The sequence below is a fragment of the Maniola jurtina genome, chromosome 4 (genome assembly GCF_905333055.1).
Source record: "Maniola jurtina chromosome 4, ilManJurt1.1, whole genome shotgun sequence".
Classification (NCBI taxonomy): Eukaryota; Metazoa; Arthropoda; class Insecta; order Lepidoptera; family Nymphalidae; genus Maniola; species Maniola jurtina.
In genome coordinates, this window is record NC_060032.1 from 242395 (window position 1) to 262971 (window position 20577).

General features: G+C 39.3%; 1 protein-coding gene across 1 annotated transcript in view; it reads left to right on the forward strand.

Moving 5' to 3' along the window:
* LOC123864110 (protocadherin-16) overlaps positions 1 to 20577 on the forward strand; it is a 31930-nt gene that overhangs the window by 6881 nt on the left and 4472 nt on the right. The window contains exons 3-9 of the mRNA XM_045904316.1: positions 16236 to 16325; positions 16830 to 17029; positions 17389 to 17586; positions 17719 to 17946; positions 18162 to 18350; positions 19072 to 19287; positions 19851 to 19997. Coding sequence (XP_045760272.1) covers positions 16236 to 16325; positions 16830 to 17029; positions 17389 to 17586; positions 17719 to 17946; positions 18162 to 18350; positions 19072 to 19287; positions 19851 to 19997 — 1268 coding nt within the window. The remainder of the gene's footprint in view (positions 1 to 16235; positions 16326 to 16829; positions 17030 to 17388; positions 17587 to 17718; positions 17947 to 18161; positions 18351 to 19071; positions 19288 to 19850; positions 19998 to 20577) is intronic.

Genomic DNA, 20577 nt, shown 5'->3' on the forward strand with positions numbered 1-20577 from the left:
CATTATGGACAACTCTCAGGAAGTGCAAACTTCACGATGTTTTCCTTCACCGTTAAAGCAAGTGATATTAGTATAGTTAGATATAGTTGCGCCAGAATCGAACCTCCGACCGCTGAATAGGAGGCAGTCTGAGCCGAATGAGCGGTAATAGTCTTTTAAAGACTATTTAGAGATAATATCTTTAAATCATAACCAAAATGGTAATGTATGCAGCATTATTCGACATACTCGTAGGCGCGGGACGCGGGCCGGGCGAAAGCGGCTCAATGTAACTGCTGTGATATTTTGATATTTTTCCTCTAATTATAAATTTTTAAGACATACACGGTGTGGTATTATGTAATAATTCATAATTAGTCATTTATTACATAATTCTGGAATTACGTAATAAATGTGTTTTGGAGAAGATTAGGTACTTACTACTTACTTAATTCAATCCGTAAAAAGTAATTGTCCGCGTGGATTTAGGTTTATAAAATTCCATGTCCGCGCTGGCCTGCAGTCGATTTAGGGTGACTAGATGCGGCGTTCCATAATAAGGCATTCTACTCACGACAGCAGTAGAACTCGTGGGTAGAATGATTTATTGTGTGAGTAGAACGCTTTGTCGTGAGTGAATGATGGCACGCCGCATCTAGTGCACCATTTTTATCGCTGCCTACTATTTAAGTAGGAAAAATACAAAGCTGCTGAAATGAATAGCAGTTAACCTAATATCGGGGGATCGATACCGAGCGGCCCCCAGCGGACATCATAATGAGCCAGTGTTTCGTTACTCGGTGCTATTTGTTTGTCCATTGTTTATCCGTTCGCGCCCCCGAGGGCTGATAGCTACATAATGTTGACGGCCTCCCTGGCACAGTGCTGTACGCTGTGTTCTTATAAGTGAGAGGTCCCGGGTTCGATTCCCGGTTTATGGATTTATATTTTCTAAATTGTCTCTGGTTTAGTGCGGTGGGGGGCTTCGGCAGAGGCTAGTTATGTCACCCTACCGGCAAAACCGTGCCGCCAAGCGATTCCGCGTGCGATGCCGCGTACGGACCGATCAGGGGTATGGGTTTAATAAAACTGCCATTATACTCCTTCCAAGTTAGCCCGCTTCCGACTTTAGTCTAAGAAGAGTGTAAGAAGACTGCATCATCTTAATTTTTTTGAAGTCGGTCAAAAAATCGGTCAAGTTCGAGTCAGACTCGCACACAAAGGTTTCCGTTCTATCGTACAAGAAATAATGCTTTTTATGGCAGCCATTTTGAAATTTTTATTCTTTGTCGTTACTCGTTACAGTGGCAATAAAAATACACATTCTGTGCAATTCTCTACCTAGTAAACGGTTCACGAGGTAGCCCGCTAAGAGAATATAGTCGCAGTCGGACGGACAGCGGAGGCTTTATTTATTTATTTATTCTTTACTAGATGATACCCGCGACTTCGTCCGCGTGGATTTAGGTTTTTTAAAATCCCGTAGGAATCTTTGATTTTGCGGGCCAAAAAGTTGTCTATGTCAGTTTCCGGGATGCAAGCTAACTCTGTAGCAAATTTCATCAAAATCGGTTAAACTGTTGGGCTGTGAAAATTTAGCAGACAGACAGACACACTTTCGCATTTATAATATTAGTATGGAGGATTTATTCTTTTTCTATAGGTACACCAATAGCAGCGCTAGGCTTATAATAGTAGGCTCCCGTTGGCACTCTTCGGGTACGGAACCCTAAAAATCCTGCCTATGTATGTGTACAGCATTAAACGCTATGAAGTGGCTATGAATAAATAGGTCATTCATAAAGCGGTGTAGTTGTAAGTAGTAAGCATTAGGCAAGTATGTGGGTGACATGAATCACGGCGACCCCCGGGGGTGGCCCCCGCCCCCGGGCGCCGGGCGCGGGGGATCGTCGGCCGTTCACTCGCGCCGGCCATTGCACGTCACACGTCACCGCGAGGTCACGTCACTTCACGAGGCCTTTCAATGCCGATATGAGATGAGCTGAACGTGAATTGGCGAATTTTAGACATGTCCCGGCAACACGCCATCGCCCCAACGCGATGTTCAACGGCGTCCCCCGTTAAACGTAGATGTGGCTACGATCAACGTATAACGGCCTTCTCAATGCCGTTTAGCGTTAGACGATTTTAATTCAATTCAATTGTCATTAGATGTTAACCGTTCAAGTGTGGCCACTCAGTTTAACGCGTTGATTTTCGCGATAATGGCGTTGTTGGGCATTGACGTCAACCTTAATGTAGCCACAACAATAGAGACAATTCTTGAAAAATTGTACCTAACTATTTTTGCCCCGCGACTTCATCCTCTGTTTGAATTTTTCAAAATCCTTTCTTATTAGGGGGGGGGGGGGGGGGGGAGTCTATAATAAAGAGAGAACAGGACAGCTTAGTAATAGGGTCCCGTTGGCATCCTCGAGTGCGGAACTCTAAAAAGTATCCAAGTAGGTAAACTAATAAGTCAAACCGCTTATGACTGCCGTTATTTTCTTTGAAGTATTAAAATGACCCAATAAAGTTCGTTGAATCGTATGTTTTGAAATATTTTAGTTGCGGTAACTAAGCTAGAATTTTTCGGTCTTTGTGCGCGGTCGAGTCCGAGGTGTTTGAGCCACGTAATTTGGTTATGCACTAAGTATTGCCAAATGACCGCATTGCAAGCCGTGAAGGGCGAAAATGACGAATCACACCAAAACAAATAACCTATTTACTTAATTAAAAAAATTAAAAAACACGTCTGCCATGCCAAAAAGAAACCGGTCAAGGGCGAGTAGACTCAAGCACCGAGGGTTCCGTGTCGGGTATTTTTTCCGAGATTTTGCACGATAAATCAAAAACTATTATGCATAAAATAAATAAAAATTTGTTTCAGAATGTACCTACAATGTACAGGTAAAGCCCTCTAATATTATAGCCCACTTGGATTATTATCTTACTTTAAAAATTAAAACATATTTTTTTTTAAAATCATGACCACAAATTCAAGGATTTCGGATTTATTCCTTTAAAACCTACCTACCTACCTTTCATGATTCTAGGTCAACGGGAAGTACCCTAAATACCCTATGGGACAGACACGACGGACGGACGGACAGACAGACAGGCAACAAAATGATCCTATAAGAGTTCCGTTTTTCCTTTTGAGGTACGGAACCCTAAAAACGAACTAAACGGTAAAAAAAATCACATTTGAAATAGCGCTATAGAGTCACAAAATTGATTTCAAACAAAAGAATTAATTAATTTTTCTTTAGTTTTTTTGTTGTTTGTAAAACGTACCTAAGTTTGTTCTAAGTTGCAGTTCGGTGCACTTATTACGGTCTATGTAGTATGTACGTACTTAGCATACAGGTATAATACGGCGTCGATGCAGTACTGTTTTCTTTGTTTGCCTGCTGCCTGTTTAAATAAAAGTACTTATATTCTTTGTTTTTCCGGGCCTCGATGACGGAGTTTCGTGATTTAATGCAAACATTACATGCACGTTAGTTCATTAGAAAGAGCTCGTGTTATGATTAAGCCTTCTTTATGTTTAAAAACCACTCGCCTGGAAATTAAACTTTTAAAACTACTAATTACTTAGGTACAACCTCTGTAATTAGTGCCATAAACTTTTGCGAAAGCTGTGCTGTAGATACTCCTAGTGTTTTGGAAAATTGAGTAATGCAGGAAGCAAGAAAACTGTAATTTACCCAATTTTAACTGTACCATCAACTGTTCGAATCATAATGAGAGCAAAATATAGGTATAGTCAAGACATGACCATGGCTCGTAATCCATATCCATACTAATCCATACTTTTAATATTATCTTGAGAGTATCCAGATACCTAAGTAGAAACCATAAAGGTTTAACACCAAATCAGATGAATATAACCAGAAGTAGGTAAATAGTAACATCAATAAAATTACTATTAAAATAACAATTCGCATATTTAATTCGGCTAACGTTAACGGTAAAAACGTAATAACTGGCTACAACATTACTGCAACATCCACGTTGCAGCTGCAGCATTTGAATTTCAATATTATTATAATAGTTTAGATATTTTTTAAATAAACTTATACAAGTACATAGGTACTTTTGAATCGTCTAATGCAACTACCACTGGTTCAAAATGCCTATCCTACCGAGAAGAACCAGCGACAAACTCGGCGGTTGCTCTTTTCAAAGATTAATGTACAAATTATAATGCCATGCAATGTATAAAAAAAAATATTGTCCCGCTCATTGCTGGAGCCAGCTACAAGTCAAATCCACGCTCTTTTTAGGGTTCCGTATCTCAAAAGGAAAAACGGAACTCTTTGTTGTCTGTCTGTCCGTTCGTCCGTCCGTCCGTCCGTCGTTTCTGTCAAGAAACCTATAGAGTACTTCCCGTTGACCTAGAATCATGAAAGGCAGGTAGGTAGCTCTTATAGCACAAGTAAAGGAATAAATCCGAAAACCGTGAATTTTTGGTTACATAATAAAAAAAAAATTAAAATGTGTATAAATTTTCAAAGTAAGATAACTATACCAAGTGGGGTATCATATGAAAGGGTTTCACCTGTAGATTCTAAAACAGTTTTTTATTTATTTTATTATGCATAATAGTTTTCGATTTATAAATATCCGAGTACGGAACCCTCAGTGCGCGAGTCTGACTCGCACTTGGCCGGTTTTTTATTATTTAAGTACATAATCTCAAATCCTGTAATATGCTTTTTTTAGGAGCATGCTTTTAATATATTTTTAAAATTGTGTAAAGGCAAGTCTACTGCGGAGCTTTGAATCAAATGACTTTTAGGACTTTGTTGGGGCGCAGCGCGGCGGAGGACCTATTGTACCTATTGTAGAGTAAATCATCACCAATTTTATTGTAACTAAGAATATTTTGGCTTACAAAATTTATGTTGTTGTAAATACATAAGTATATAGAAGGCTTCTGTAAGAAATAAGATTACATTGTGCTGACAATACTGTATTGTCATGAGCGTTGAGTGGCGACTGGCGAGCAGGCAGGTGCGTACGCAGCCGTCGAGGAAGGTAAACGGGTGATCTGCTTGGTTGGGCGGAGGGCTATTGTTGTGGGGCCGCCACTTCCTTCGATTTATTACTAAACGGGTTTCCACTGCAATACGATATACCTAAATACTCAGAACTCTACGTAAATCCAAACTCAAATGTTCTGAGCCTTCATTATATCGTAGTCTAAGGCCGCTATGTAATCTATCGATAAGCTGTTGCTTTGCTAATTTCTACTTTAGGGATTTTCTTTTTCATGTAGTATCTAGCGACTCCTTACATTTGCTTGATGTAATATTCTGCCTACCTAATGCGCGCTGGGTCTTTCAATACTTTATCATTCCATACCTACTTTGAGATACAGAGATCCATCAGTCTTCTAAGCGACAAGCCTCATCCATATTACCTCTTCATTGCAGCAGTGCCCACTGTGTTTTCAATCAACCTGTCGCGCACTATATGTACTTATCAAATCAAATTTTAGCCTTTTCAGTTGAGAATTTAGTGCCGCGTATACCTATTTGCTTAAAAATACAATATACCTAACTCAAGGCTCTTTTGAATAGTCTAAGTGCGGAATTTTCTACCGAAAAAAAGTATATTTTTTTTAAAGATTTAAATTAAGTATAAAGTACCTACTTAAAAACTTAATAAGGAAGTAAATCGTGCGAACGAGTATATAAAAAATATTATTCAAATACTGAACTGGGATCTAAGCTTAGCGAATTACGTAGGTAGAGCTTGTCTATTTTGAAATGACGCGCCCAACTAGACGTAATTTTTAGCAAGTCTTCAAAAGCGTGTTGTAATATTTCGCATTCAAGATAATATAGTTTCGGTAAAAGGAATTAAATACTGAAATGAAAAGACTGAGTTTCGTTAATAGAAATAAACGGGCTGTTACACAATTTTTTTTTTTTTTTTTTTTTTTTTCTTTCTTTTTTTTTTTTTTTTGGGGTTTAGTCTAAGAAGACTATGTCACCCCCGTAGGTTCTACAATTAACAATTATAATGCATACATAAAACATAACAATCAAAAAAAAATAAAAAAAACACAAATCATATATATATTATAACAATGTTAACACATTTTAAGAAGCGACCGCACGTCCCTGGCCAGCGGGGCAGCTAATATGCTATTGCACATACCCACGCTGTAGTTGTTTTTAAGGACACGCGGCCGCTCCGACCCGTTCCGTGCACATTCCATCAAAAGGTGAAAAACGTCGTCCACTTGTGTGTTTCCACATTCAATACAATTTTGTGTGGACGACCTTTTCACCATAAATTTGAATTTATTTGATGGGATGTGCCCGGACCGAAGTCTTAACAGAGTTATAATCTCTGCCCTTTTAAACTTGGACTCTGCGAACCATGGACATCGAGGGAGCTGACACACTATTGTTTTATACCATATGCCTTTAACCCGAGACCTTTCGTCAAAATATTCTTGCCATTCTACTACACATTCCTGTTTAAATTTTATCAAAATTTCATTTGGTAGTGGTATACAGTTATAGGGTATACCATCGCTGATGGCGCGTTTGGCTGCCGTGTCTGCTTCCTCGTTGCCCATGATTCCTATGTGGGAGGGTAACCATTGAATTATGACAGTTTTATTTTTGTTGTTAATTTTGCATATGGAGTCTAAGATGTCATAGGCTATCGGGTATCCTCGAATATTCGAGGTTAGCCGAGCCAAATGTAGAAGGGCGCTCTTTGAGTCTGATAAAATCACAAACTTATCACCCTCAAGTGACAATATATAAGACAGGCATTCAGATATTGCAATCAGCTCAGTGTGCATAATATTGATATTCGATTCAATTTTGAATTTCATGCTAATTTCTGCCTGAGGGTCAAAGATCGCCGCTCCTGAACCTGCCACATCTTTAGAGCCATCAGTATACAATTTATAAAATGAATTATATCTATCGTAAAGAAGTTTTTCACAATAGTTGATCATGTTCAATCTATTAAATTTTCTTTTGGGCCTATTTAATCCCTCTATAGTCGTAGTGATAATCTTTGACAAATCGAAACTACCAATCCATGTAGGGAGACAATGAATTTGAAGTTTTTTAGTGGATTTGATAGAATGTTGTTTTAACTTTTCATGGACTATGATTAGCAACGGTAGTTTTTTGTTTCTCCAATATACATTATTACACATGTCATTAAGTGACTTTAAAACTTCTATAGTGATGTTATCTTCAAAAGATCTAGACTTCAGCCAGAACTTACCCGCCAAATATTTTCGGCGGATAGGTAAAGGCTGAAGACATAATTCACTCTGCATGACATGGATTGGTGTGGACTTGATGAAGCCTCCAATGACTCGCATAGCCTGATTCTGTACTTTTTCTAGTTTGCTCAAATGACTATTAATACTATTATCGTATAAAAAACTTCCATAATCAAGTCTACTTCGTATAACTGATATAAACAGTCGCCTAAGGTGTTTCGGATGAACCCCCCATTTACTGCCAGCTAAAACTTTTAAAATATTTAAGAATTTGAGCGTTTTATCTCTTGTCTCGTTTATATGTCTACCCCATTTTAAACTCCTGTCAAGCCACATTCCCAGATATTTGACACTGTCAACTTGTTGAATATTATGATCATGACTGACTAGATTTACATTAAGATTAGATCTTCGTTTGCCCTTGCTAAAAATACACAGTTTTGTTTTTTTATGAGAGATGTTGAGGCCAAGTTCTTCTATAAATTTAGAAAAGTAATTTAACGCTGATTGTACATTATTTATCGCTAGGTCAACATTCTTGTTAGAACTATAAATGACAAAATCGTCAGCATATTGAGAGATGTATACATTTTGTATGGATAGGCAAATTTTACTAGTACTATTAACTACTAGTTTAATAGTACTATTACTATTAGATAGTAATTTTTAGTAGTAGTAGTTACACAGATGCATGTCGAAAATGTAGGTTTCTTTGAATAAATGGATGAATTTATAGAAACACAGTAATTTAGATCTAGTTTGGTATAAGGGGAATATTTGGAGGCCTCCTCGATGTACAGCGATCTCTACCAGGGCTTCCAGGCGACTAAATCTTAATTCATATTAAAAAGTAGGTAGAGTTATTTTTTAATTATGTTTATCGACCAAAAATATTTTTGTCGAATGCTGTAGTTTCACCCCCTTCGGGGTTGCACCTTATCCAGGGACACACTGTATAGTGGTTTCAGATACATTATCAAGGGTTATTTCAATTGTACGCTAAAACATTGTGATTTCTAATGAGCTAGGTGTGGAAATAAATTACTATAATTAAATTAATTAAATAGGCGCAGACGAAAGCGTAAAGTTATTTGTGGTTGTTATAACATCCGCGATCATACATCACGGATGTACAGATAGATCTTTATTGTAATTCTTAAGTCAATTGTATTTATATAGGTAATATTCGTATTTAGATTAGTTGCTTAGTTGATTTCTGCCAAATTAGAAAATATTACAATAAAATTTAAAGCTAGCCTTTTCTAATTACTATACAAATCAAACCCACGTGGAATGGTGCCAAGAATACTGGCTGCAATTCTGCACGAAAAATGAGCCAACCCTTCTTTACCTAACGCTTATAATACCATTGATATCGAAGCTACGGATAATACCCATTACAATGAATACAAGTGTAAAAAACATTAAGTTCCGTTATGGTTAATGATAATAATGTGGATGGAAAAAAGAAGAGAAGAAGATTAAAGAATAGGTGGATAGATCGCGTGAAAGAGGGTATGCATGTAAAAGGGGTGGATAATGCGTTGACAGATGAAAAAAACAAATGGAAGAAGAAGACAATGTTGTGCCGACCCCACATAGCAACATGGGATAAGGACAGGAAGAAAAAGATGGTGAATGATAATAAAGAAGAAATAAATTGTGTATTGTACTCAAAACTTCCAAAGTTTGTGATATCTTGCAAATAGATTAAACCTTCGAAATGATAAAGATAGATCCGAATAAGAAAGATCAAAGTTTAAAAAATATTCATTAAAGTGACCACCTTACCTATAAATCCATTAAGTACCTACCTAGTTTGTAAAATCTATTAAACCACTAATTTAGAAGGACGATTCTACTGAAAACAAACGGGTACTAATTAGTGGTGATACTCGTAGTAAATTACCAGTTATCCTTTTCCAAGAAAAAACAACGAACCAATTAATAACGCGATTATAAGATTTAGTGGATAAAATATTTGTAATTGCTTCCAAGTAGTAAGTGATTAGGTACCGACGGAGGGGCACTGATGAGCAGGCTGTAGGAAGCGAGCCATCAGGAGGTACACCAGGCTTACCTGTTCAGTTGGATTACAATAATTGATGTTTCCTCTTATTATCTAACACACACCTTCAAGGGCATCCCCATTGTATAACTTTAGTTTTACTATATTGTTTAATGCCAATCAAATACTACAATGTTGTATTGTAATAGGTTACTACGAATAATTTGCAATAGGTAGTAAAGATCTACACCTGTGGGTGTCCCGCAAGGGAGAATACTCGTCCCTAGATCCTTTTATATTTTGCTTTATATGCCCGGCTTCGCTGGGGTTTAAAATGCGATGTAGCGCTATCCATAATAATAGCCTACGTATGTTATGTCTGGATAAAGTTGCTTTCTAATGATGAAACAATTATTAAAAACGGATTAGTAGTTATAGAATTTATCGATTACAAACAAAGCAAATATCTTTCCTTGCTTTCTCTTTACAATATTTTAATAAGTTTAGTCTATAATTTTACTGCGCTAATTTCTAACTTAGTAAATTAGTACTAATACTTATTTTGGCAAGCCACATTTAAATTAGATATAAAAACAATATCCAGTTGGCCGATTTTTAAATATTATAGAAATAAAGGAAGCTCACGATTTAAAACGTGAATATTTTATTTTGCAACATTAGACAATATAATTATTTTTATTGCAGTAAAGTATAAAAATGAACCTAGAATATTGTGATCGATTTCATAATGAATTAAATGATTTGCGTGAAATTATAACGAAATTGTATCTAATACAACGAAACTAATTTGTGGTGAAAAGTTCGAACGGATCAACAACTGTTACCTACTTATTTACCTACCCTCGTTTCGCAATTTGTTTCAAAGTTTACGGTTATTATTTGTTTTCTGGTAAAGAAATCTGGTAATACTGCAGCTGTATCTTTTCACTTTCTGTCGGATGTAACTTATTATGTACTCATAGGTATCGTTACAGCTAAATACGAAGCTGGCGAAGATTGTTGCTATGATATTTTTGTGATAGTACCTATCTAGTCCATAATATATCATATTATTATAATAAGTTAGTATCATATTCATGGTTAATATAATGATAGTTAATATAGTTAGAATTTCAGCGTTTAGTTTTAAACTATCGTGAGTGAGTCTCGTTGTGTTGAGTTGAGTGAGTGTTGCGCGCTGTGTCCTTGTGAAAAAGACTCCAGATGGGTTCGAAATTAGTCATGCTTACGTTGACTAACCACCGTGATTACAGCCTGGAGCATATTTTTCGCTACCGATCATCTTGCAGATAGATTTGGGAGAGCGATGAGTGAAAGAGTTGGTGAGCTATAATCCAATCCATGCTATCACACTATCAGACTAATATTATAAAGGCGAAAGTTTGTATGTGTGTGTGTGTGTGTGTGTGTGTGTGTATGTTTGTTACTCCTTCACGCAAAAACCACTGGACGGATTTGGCTGAAATTCAGAATGGAGATAGATAATATCCTGGATTAGCACATAGGCTACTTTTTATCCCGGAAAATCAAAGAGTTCCCACGGGATTTCAAAAAACCTAAATTCACGCGGGCGAAGTCGCGGGCATCGGCTAGTAATCCATAATCCAATCGAAGTTTGAGACAAGTTGAAGAAAATCCGTGACCAATATAGTCACTGATTTCCTGGGCTCTCTACCTGTAACTTTTCCGAGTTGTGTGCATTTTAAGCAATTAAATATTACTTGCTAACGGTGAAGGAAAACATCGTGAAAAAACTTGCATGCCTCAAGAGTTGTCCAAATGTTCTCAAAGGTGTTTGAAGACTGCCAATCCGCTCTTGGCCAGCGTGGTAGACAACGGTCAACCCGTTTCATTCTAAGAGGAGACTCGTGTTCAGTTGTGGGACCGACGGCGATGCATGATCAGCAGGTAAAGAATAATAATGAAAGCAAAGTCAAGGAAATGCTCAGGTCAGCGCAGGACGGGTGCGCGCTGCGGTGACGGGCGGGTCGGTCGGCGGAACCACGCTCGACGGCTCGCGACCCCGTCTGCCAGCCGAGTGGCGACTGGGCACTGTACATGTGTGAAATGTGAATACGGCACACATTACTTTACCATATAACATATAATTAAGATCAATACCAAACCAAACAAAAAAACCACCTATCGCGTTTTTTGGTTCCGCGTTCGGTAATATTATACCAAAAGAATTAAAAAGTTTTGTAAGAATAACGTAACGTTAACAACAGTCAGCAAAGGTTGCAGCATCCGGAAATAGCTCTCATGCTCATACCATCATTAGACTGTCCATCACACGTCCATTGTCTTGTGGTGTGTGCTGTATCCGATCACCAGTCGACATAACTTCCGATCTATAGTAGTTAGCGTAATGATGCACTTAAATACTGTGATTCTGTACTTCGATCGACTTTTCAAATTATATGGCTCGATCACATAAATCACTGCAAAGTACTACTCCATTCCAATAGTTCCTATCCAATAGAAAGTGCTTTTACTGTCGTTACTAGTACCTACTTAGGCACTTATGTGTGCTTATATCGTCTCGCAACTACATTCATTCGGATGATGGCACAGTTTTCAATACATCGGTCGATACCTACCTAATAAACCAAATAATACCTACATTATGAGATATCACAGTAACAAGAAAGTCAAAGTCATTAGAAGTAGATTATATTGTACACTTTTTGATTATTTATGTATCAATTATTGTAAGATAATGTAGGTGAGTACCTAATAGTGATAATTAAGTACGCAAACCTAAAACGAAAGCTACGAGGGTTCCAAAGTGTTCCAAACGCGCGTGGTCTGAGAGGAGCCCACAACAAACTCACCAACTCAACGTAAACATCCTGCATCGCAGCGTCGAGAGGTCATTGGTATATTTTGGTAAAAGGTAAATTTCTTCATCGAAACAGTTACCGGCAGGTGCGTCAGCGTCCAGACAAGTGGGGCAGCGGACGATGGTATCGCAATAAATCCCCTCGCAACTTCCGCCTCGTTTACTATTCAAAATGGCGGTGGTTCTACGGGGCGAAACCGATGACCCTAGTCCGTACCTAGTAACACTCCTGTATTGAGACTAGCTTAATTCTCTCAATTAAACATTTTTTGTCTTTGGGCAAATTGTATTTAGCTAATTCCTGCATCAAAATAATTTTCGTCCAGGCTACATTGCATTGAAATATTATTGTTTTTCCTCTGCCCTTTGCCAGAGTGAACTACTAACTTTACTAGTGAGGACACTCTCGGTTCGATCCTGAATCGACGATCTGTCAAATATTAGGGTACGGGTGACTGACGTGGAATCGGTGAAATCAAAGAAACCTAATCTACCTAGCGTCTATTTAGATAACACTTGACGCCTGCCAGTGTAGCTGAAGCCTCCCCATTTTGTTAGAAGGTCCCTAACTGTAGTGAACCTCTTATTGGATTCAGCTTTTATAATATTTTGTCGTGATTTTGTGTCCAGTTTTTATGACCAATTTCGTAATCCGTAGGTGCCTTTTGTACTCAAAAAAATTGTAATATAAGTATTACATTAAGATTATAAATAAGGTGTATTGCAAATGAATAATCGTAAATAAATCCAGGGTCGTCTTCGCCACCCGCGCTCGCAGCAATAGCGCTCTCCATACGTTCTCGGGGTGAGTAAGCACCCAGAACCTTATGGGTTCTTGAGCACCCCAAAGCACAGATGTAGAGGCAATTAGCAAACGTATGAATTTTCTGGTTTTGCAAGAGTAATAGTATAAGCACCAAAATAGACTTTAACGCCCTTCCGTCATCAGTTTTGCCCTCCACTTTTACACTAGGTACCTTCAAGTCAAGAATGAACGGATATCTTATATGCGAGCACGTTCCATCTTAGGCTGCTTATCACTTGCCAGCCGGTCTGATTGCATCCAAGCGCTAGTCGCGCAAAATTACTTATATAGACAAAAACTTCTTTAAAAAAGTTGGTGTTTTTCAAATATATGGGACCCTGATAAATGTTACTATCGAATCCCTTTATAGTTCAATAAGTTCAAGGATTCACTGAAGCAAACGAAATCACTAAGCGAAAAAAAATATGTATATGTAATACAATTGATACCTGGAAGCAATAATATGAAACTGCATGATCACGAACACATTTCGATTCAAAGCACATTATTATCTCAAAAGTAAGAGGTTCGACATCGCACGTAGATGAAGGTAGATATAGAGAGCGGCACGTAACCTGTGAGAAGACACGCAAATTGCTCGCTAGGCGCCCCAGAGACCATAGGTCACGGGAAAGTGAGGAAAGTTGACCAATTACCTTCATCACTTTAGGGTAATGTATCTTTGATCAGCTTTCTATTTTGAATCCTTCCTTATTACGTCGTCGATGTCGACAACCTTGCCGTTAGCTTTACCCACATGAAATTCTAGCCTATGGACTAATGATAGTTTGCTTCTTGCCAGCTCATCTCAGTAGAACCCGCTTTTCAAACCAATTATAGAGTACTGATATATCCTGATAAGTGGCACAAGTTATCCTACCTGAAATAAATATTTCATTTCATTTTGATCAAATCGCAACGTTGAGCTATGTTGGTTACTCTGGTTCTCCTACGCTATGGATTTCTTCATTTTTGATTTGATCGCTCCAATCATAGTTCATCCCATCCACTGTCCATCGCCCGCTGAGCAACTCTGAGCTTTGTTACGAGGCCTTGTTTAACTTAGTTTTCACATCATTTTCAAGAATATAAAAACAATTGTAACCATTATTATTTATTGGTGACTTTCAGTTTTCCATTACTACTTGTTATTTTTAATGACAATCTCAATTCTCAAATAATATAGCAATCACGCAACCGCACTTTACGCTCTGCATCAAACGGTTCAATTAATCACACCTACTTTTTGTTCCAATTATTATGATTTTTTACGCTCCAGATCGCAACACGCATAAATACTGTATTTAATTGTCACACGTTGATGGATTGTCAATGATAAACTGCATACAAATAGCAACAACAATTGTTATATTGCACCTAGCTAGTTCCAAATTGTTTGTTTCAGGGTTTTAAATTTCACACACTTTAGGGCACCCATAAGCCATAGAGTGCCTATAAAGAACCAGGTTTTCTGTACCAACGGTCCGGGGCCGATCGGTGCGGATAAAATAGCCCCAGATTATCTTATGAGCTTTTACATAAAGAGACAATAAGATAAGATCACATACCTAAAGCGACAGATTGTCTGATATTATCCAAAAATAATTTCACTTGCATTTATTTAAAGTATGTACTTTGGTTCTATTCCATAGAAATATGCAGTGCTAAGGAAATGATATGCACTGTTCTGTGGAAATAGAGTTTGATAGTTTGCCGATATAGTTAGCTGATATTTAGTAGAGTTTGACAATAATCGGGTGGCCTATCATAGTTTGGCGTAAGCCTATCCTTGAAATTTACGCTCATAATTTTTAATAGGTAAGCGCCAGAGAAAATCTACAGTCGTAGTCTGCAGTGCCCTAACTTTAATTTTATAAACGAGTTATGACAATTTAACTATGTAAATTCATTACGTTATCTAATAATCATCCTACATCGTTTGGTTTGTATATTCAGATACAAGCACAGCCATTGTGCTGAAAACTCTATTGTTGATTGTGAACTATCATGATTATGATTAGGTTCTTTAATAACTTGCTAATGTCTTAATAGCATTGTGTCTATTATTTGAATATTCTCACCGTTTGATGTTTAATCCGATGCTTTAACCAACCTCAATTTACTTCCTTTGGCAACAATTTTGCAGGAAACATCACTGAATGAATGCCAACAAGCTCAAACCCAAAATATCACCAAATGATACATCATAGAGGATATAATTTTGAGGGGCATTCTAGGACAGGCGGGATGAGATACAAATTTAGCCTACCATTGGCAGAGTAGCAGAATGGTGACACTGAGATCTGTATATTTCTCTTCAATAATAGTAGAGACCTTAACGCTGGTCTTACACGATCAATTTTACCGTCAAGTTTGTAGGGGACCTGTGGTGGTGTCTAACAAACTTGCCGGTGTATGACTATCATGTGCATAATCATGTATGGCCATACACGGTCAAGTTTGCTGGACGCCGCTTCAAGTCCACTGAAAACTTGATCGAGTATGGCCAAGTTTATTTAATTCAGCAATGGAACGTCAATACCACGATACTAGTGATGACTCCTTCGTTCAATATTCTAATCCAAAAAATAAGTGTTAGAATATGACCTGCTTTTGGTCCCATTATATTTATAACACGGCTATTGATACGCATTCACTATTCCATTAACTTAATTTGTATCGTGACTCGAATCAATATCGGTTCCGATTTCATTATTTTTGTTCTTGCTCCAGATTTTTATAATTTTTTTTGTTGCTATTTCTCACGAACATGCTTATGATCTCTTTTGATACCTTTTCGTGAAGTTATCTCACTTTAATCTATAGCTAAAGAGTTGGTTTCATCATATTTTGGTCCAGCACAAAGCACCGAACTTTAACATTAATGAATGCAACAGTAGCAATCCCCACAATAAATGAAGTTTTTAACAGCAATAATTGTAATATATTAATCACAATTTTGATACCATCACTTTTATAAGTTAAGCCGATGTACTTGCGCAGAAATCATATTTTTGAATTTCGCGAAAATATCTTAGCCAATCATAGTGCGCGTTCATCCGCTATTGGTTGTTGTCTACGCACCATGTTTTGTACGCGCGAATTATGAGCACGAGTCTCTGTTGTTCTTGTGTTTGAAATCTTAACGTCAAGCAATAAGGTCCGTATTTCCTTGGTGTACATTTTGTTTTAGATGGCATTAAGTTGCGTTTTTCTGCGCAAACGAATTTTGTCGATGCAACTTACAAAAGTGGTAGTACTGTAATAAGTTGATATTGAGTAAATTCCTAATTAATTTGGTTGGTGCTTTCAGCTATTCAAGATAGTCGATGTTACTTGATGAACGGTGGTGCTGTGGAGAGCTTTTTCATAAGTGAAGATACACCAGTAGGCAGTATTATAGGTAAGTTCACACAACAAATATTTTTAATACTGCTCTTTCCAAATTGCTTTAAAATGTTGCGAATTTCTTAGCTTGTACCACCATCGACGCAATATCGCCTAGGTATCTACTTATAGGTCTTTTATCGGATATACTGTGGAAAGTGTGCTCAGGAACTTTATAATCGTATTCCTCCTTCACTGTTCGACCAAAGAGCAATGAGAAAAGGAAAGGTGGCACCTTTAGGTATGTGGTCGACGTTCAATTTTCTTGTACGAAACTTTTTTGCTCAACGTTTCTGAAACGAATCACTAAGATGTGGAATGCCTTCCGGCGTCCGTGTTTCCTGCCACGTATAACGTAAATACCTTCAAGCACATGAGTGTACTTCAAGGCAGGAGTGAATAGGCATCTTCTAGGCAAGATAGGCCTTTTTATTAAGCGTAACATAACATAATCCTCCGTAACAAGATTGAACTAAACTTACACTAGACATGGTTCTAGCAAGTGTTCTTTAATTTATAGGTACACTAAGCGTGAATGGGGACCCCAGTGCGGTTGGAGGCGACATCTCGCTCCATATCCAGGAGAAGAACCCAGCCGTGGAGCTGGCGGCTGGCTCCAAGAACATCACACTCCGACGAGCCCTGGACCGAGAGGAAAAGCTAGGCCCTTCTAGTGTTTACGTCAATGTGCGCTGTGATAGACGGCACACTGCTGATCCGGTGAGTAGAGATAATATACCTGGTCTCTTCTCGGAATGCGAAGTTCTTTAGGTCATAGTCCGCCACGCTGGCCAAGTGCGAGATGGCAGAATTCACACACCTTTCAAATCAAAAAAAATCTGCCTCATTTCTTGTGTAGATTACAAACAGATCCTCTGTTCAAAATCAAGACACGCGGCTAGTGTGTCAAAGCCAAGTTCTAATAAGACTATTTAATTCCTAGATCTAAAGCTGAGCTGGTCATTACTAGTGAGTCAGTGAGTGAATCAGGATTGTCTTGATATATATTTAGATTTACCAGCACTAATTTGTGTTCATCATTCGACTTTATTCCAGCATTTATCGTGTCATTTCCCCAGAGTTTCGTGATCCCGGTGTCAGTGCGCGTTTGGGACGTGAACGACAACGCCCCGGCGTGGCGCGGGGCTCCGTACCGCGCCAGAGTGTCCGAGCTGGCAGCGCCGGGGACGCGCGTGCTGTCCGCGCCCGCGCACGACCCTGACCAGCCCGGCCCGCACGCCACGGTGCGGTACTCCGTGCTGCCGGGACCTGCCTCTGTACGTGAGCATTATAACTTTTTATATTCTATTCAATAATAGGTTTTTAGGTAGCACAATAATCTAACTCAATTCTAATATGTAATCAAACTTTCGTCAGTAAAAAATAAAGTTTTTTTAATTTTTTTTCAGGAGTTCGTTGGATTCCAAAGCGAGCTAGATAGCACAGTTGTAATCAAAAAAGCGCTCGACTATGAAACGCTGCGCAACTTCACGGTGCGGCTGCGGGCTCAGGACGGGGGCGCCCCGCCGCGATACAACGACACCACGCTCACTGTGGAGGTGCTCGACGCGGACGATCAGAACCCGCAGTTCACGCACGAACACTACACCGCTATTGTACCGGACAATGCTCAAGACGTAAGTACACATTACAAAACATATAGAAATTAGATAGAAAGATTTTTGTGATTCCGTTTTAGTACTTCAGTGCTTTATACCTTGACGAAGCCAAGTAAAATGTATGTATAGTGTTAATGCTAGTAATTTTCAGACTTTAAACAATTTAGTAAGAATTGAAAAAACTTTGACCGTAACTTGGCAAAATTTCATACACGTGCTTTGAATACTTGCAGGGCACAGTACTCGAGGTGTCGCCGGGGCCAATCTCAGCGTCAGACCGCGACCTGGGCATCAACGCACCCGTGTACTACAGCGCGAGTGGCGACGGCGCGGACTTGCTGCGACTCCATCGCGACAGCGGTGCGTTGGCCGCTACTGAACGACTGCTGACGCATCCGCTGCCTATCACTGTGGTGCTTAAGGTAATCTATTACGCTATGATCATCATCACCAACAACCAAAACCAAAAAATGTCTACTGCTAAACCAATAGATCTCTTGCAGGGACTTCCACATACCATGATCTTCGATTTCTGGTGCGAGGTCACTATTACAGCACCTTAGGACCCCAACGTTGGTCGGTTTTTCGAACTATGTGACCTATCCATTGCCATTTTAGCTTCGTAACCTGCTGAGCAGGTTACTCTGGTTCTCTACGGATCTCCTCATTTCTGATTAGATTACGTAAGATAGTTTTCTCCATCGATCATCGACAGAGTGACTCTGAGCTTTAAGTAGCATGGGCTGTTTACTTTATGTCGAAACAGTGCCTGCTGTAGAATTGAGTATGATAGTTTGCCGATGGTTCCTGTTGCATTTTGAATTATTGTACCATACAGCGTCGTGGCATGCCACTGTAACACTTTGGCGTAAAGGAAAGTTTATAACATCCCAAGTTCAGCCTCCTATTCTGGGGGTTAAGGGTTCGATCTCTGGCACTCATTGCTAACTTTTCAAAGTTATATATGTTTTAAGCAGTTAAATATCTTTGAATCGGGGAAGGGAAACATGTGAGGACACCTGCATGCCTGAGAGTTTTTCATGAGGTTTTCGGTGGTGTGTGAAGTCTGCCCTTCGGCACTTGGACACCTGGCTGCCTGATTGTCCTAACTTCTCTCATTCCTGTGATGATGGTGATGTGCAGGCAACTCAAGTGGACAACGCGGACCGCTACGCTCTAGCGACCGTGACGGTGCGCCGCGCGAGCTCCACCACAGTGCCGCGTACTTCAGCGGCCATCACCACCGGCGCGGTGGACACCGGCGTGCGCTTCGCGAGGCGAGGCTACGCGGTGTCGGTGCCCGAGGACGCGCCGCCCGGCAGTGTGCTAGCTGCGTTACACACCAGGTCCCTGCACGAGGTGAGCAGAACATTACTTTTTGAGTTCATTGAATCTTACATTATAAATATAAATTATATCTGCCAGCTGAACTCACGTGTTAGTCGGAGTATGCCCTTACTAGTTTCGAAGCCTTTTTCAATGAGCCTGTGCTTGAAACGCCGTGCGAAGGAGACTGCGAGTTGCATGGAATGCAATACGCAAAGCACGCTGTGAGGACTTAGGTGGTGAGGGGCCGGGAGGAAAGCGGTTGATCATCTACCAATAATAATTCCTTCAATTAAATCTTTCAAAATCTTGGCTGGACACACTGGCGTGTGTCTTGATCACGATCATCAAATCAATCACTATTTTTTTTTATTATATCCACATCTGACGTATTTTAAATTACATAGAAAACAATTTCATAGGTACAAAAAAATTGACTGACTAACAAATCAACATACCTTTAACTACTACGTACGGCTTAGATCTAGAGACATGAGATTACAAGATATAACTTTAAAGCTTTCTCTATAACGTAAAGCCAATCAAAGCTGGAGTTAGTCAAGTAGTGAAATTGAAATATAGACATGGTGTTCCAGGCGCCGCTGCAGTTCTACGTGTCGGAGCGCAGCTTCCTGGAGAAGTTCGCCATCAACAGCGCGGGGGAGGTGCTGCTGCGGAAGCCGCTGGACTACGAGGAGACGGACCGCTACCACTACCAGGTCATGGTCACTGACGGCAACACGGTGAGCGCATTGAAAAAGGGCACTATTCAAGAATTAGCAGTTCCTACATCATCATCATCGATGATATTATAGGGACTTAGTTATGACATGACATAGGTATGATCCCTACATCATTTATCAACCGATAGACTTAGACAGCCGATTGCTGGACAGTGGACATAGGTCTCTTGCAAGGCTAGGGACTTCCACACGCCATGGTCTTGCACCGCCTACATCCAGTGGTTCCCTACGACTCATTTGATGACGTCTGTCCACCTAGACCTCCCTAGGCTCTTCCAACGAGGTATGAGTTCGTTTATCGGTTTTTCGAACTATTGCCACTTGAGCTTCGCAACCCGTTGAGCAATGTCGGTTATTCTTGCTCTCCTACTACGGATCTACTCATTTCTGAGAAGACTGTCTAATTGGCTACTTTGCTAAGCATTTCTTTAGTATGAGAAACCTTCAATTCGGTAAAAGCTTGGGCTGTATTAAGGTGGCTACAGAGATGCTGGATTATCCAAGCGCTGAAATGCTTTTACAAAAACCATGTCAGTCTGTACTTATGTCAGCTATAACCATAGGTTACAAGTTACAAGTG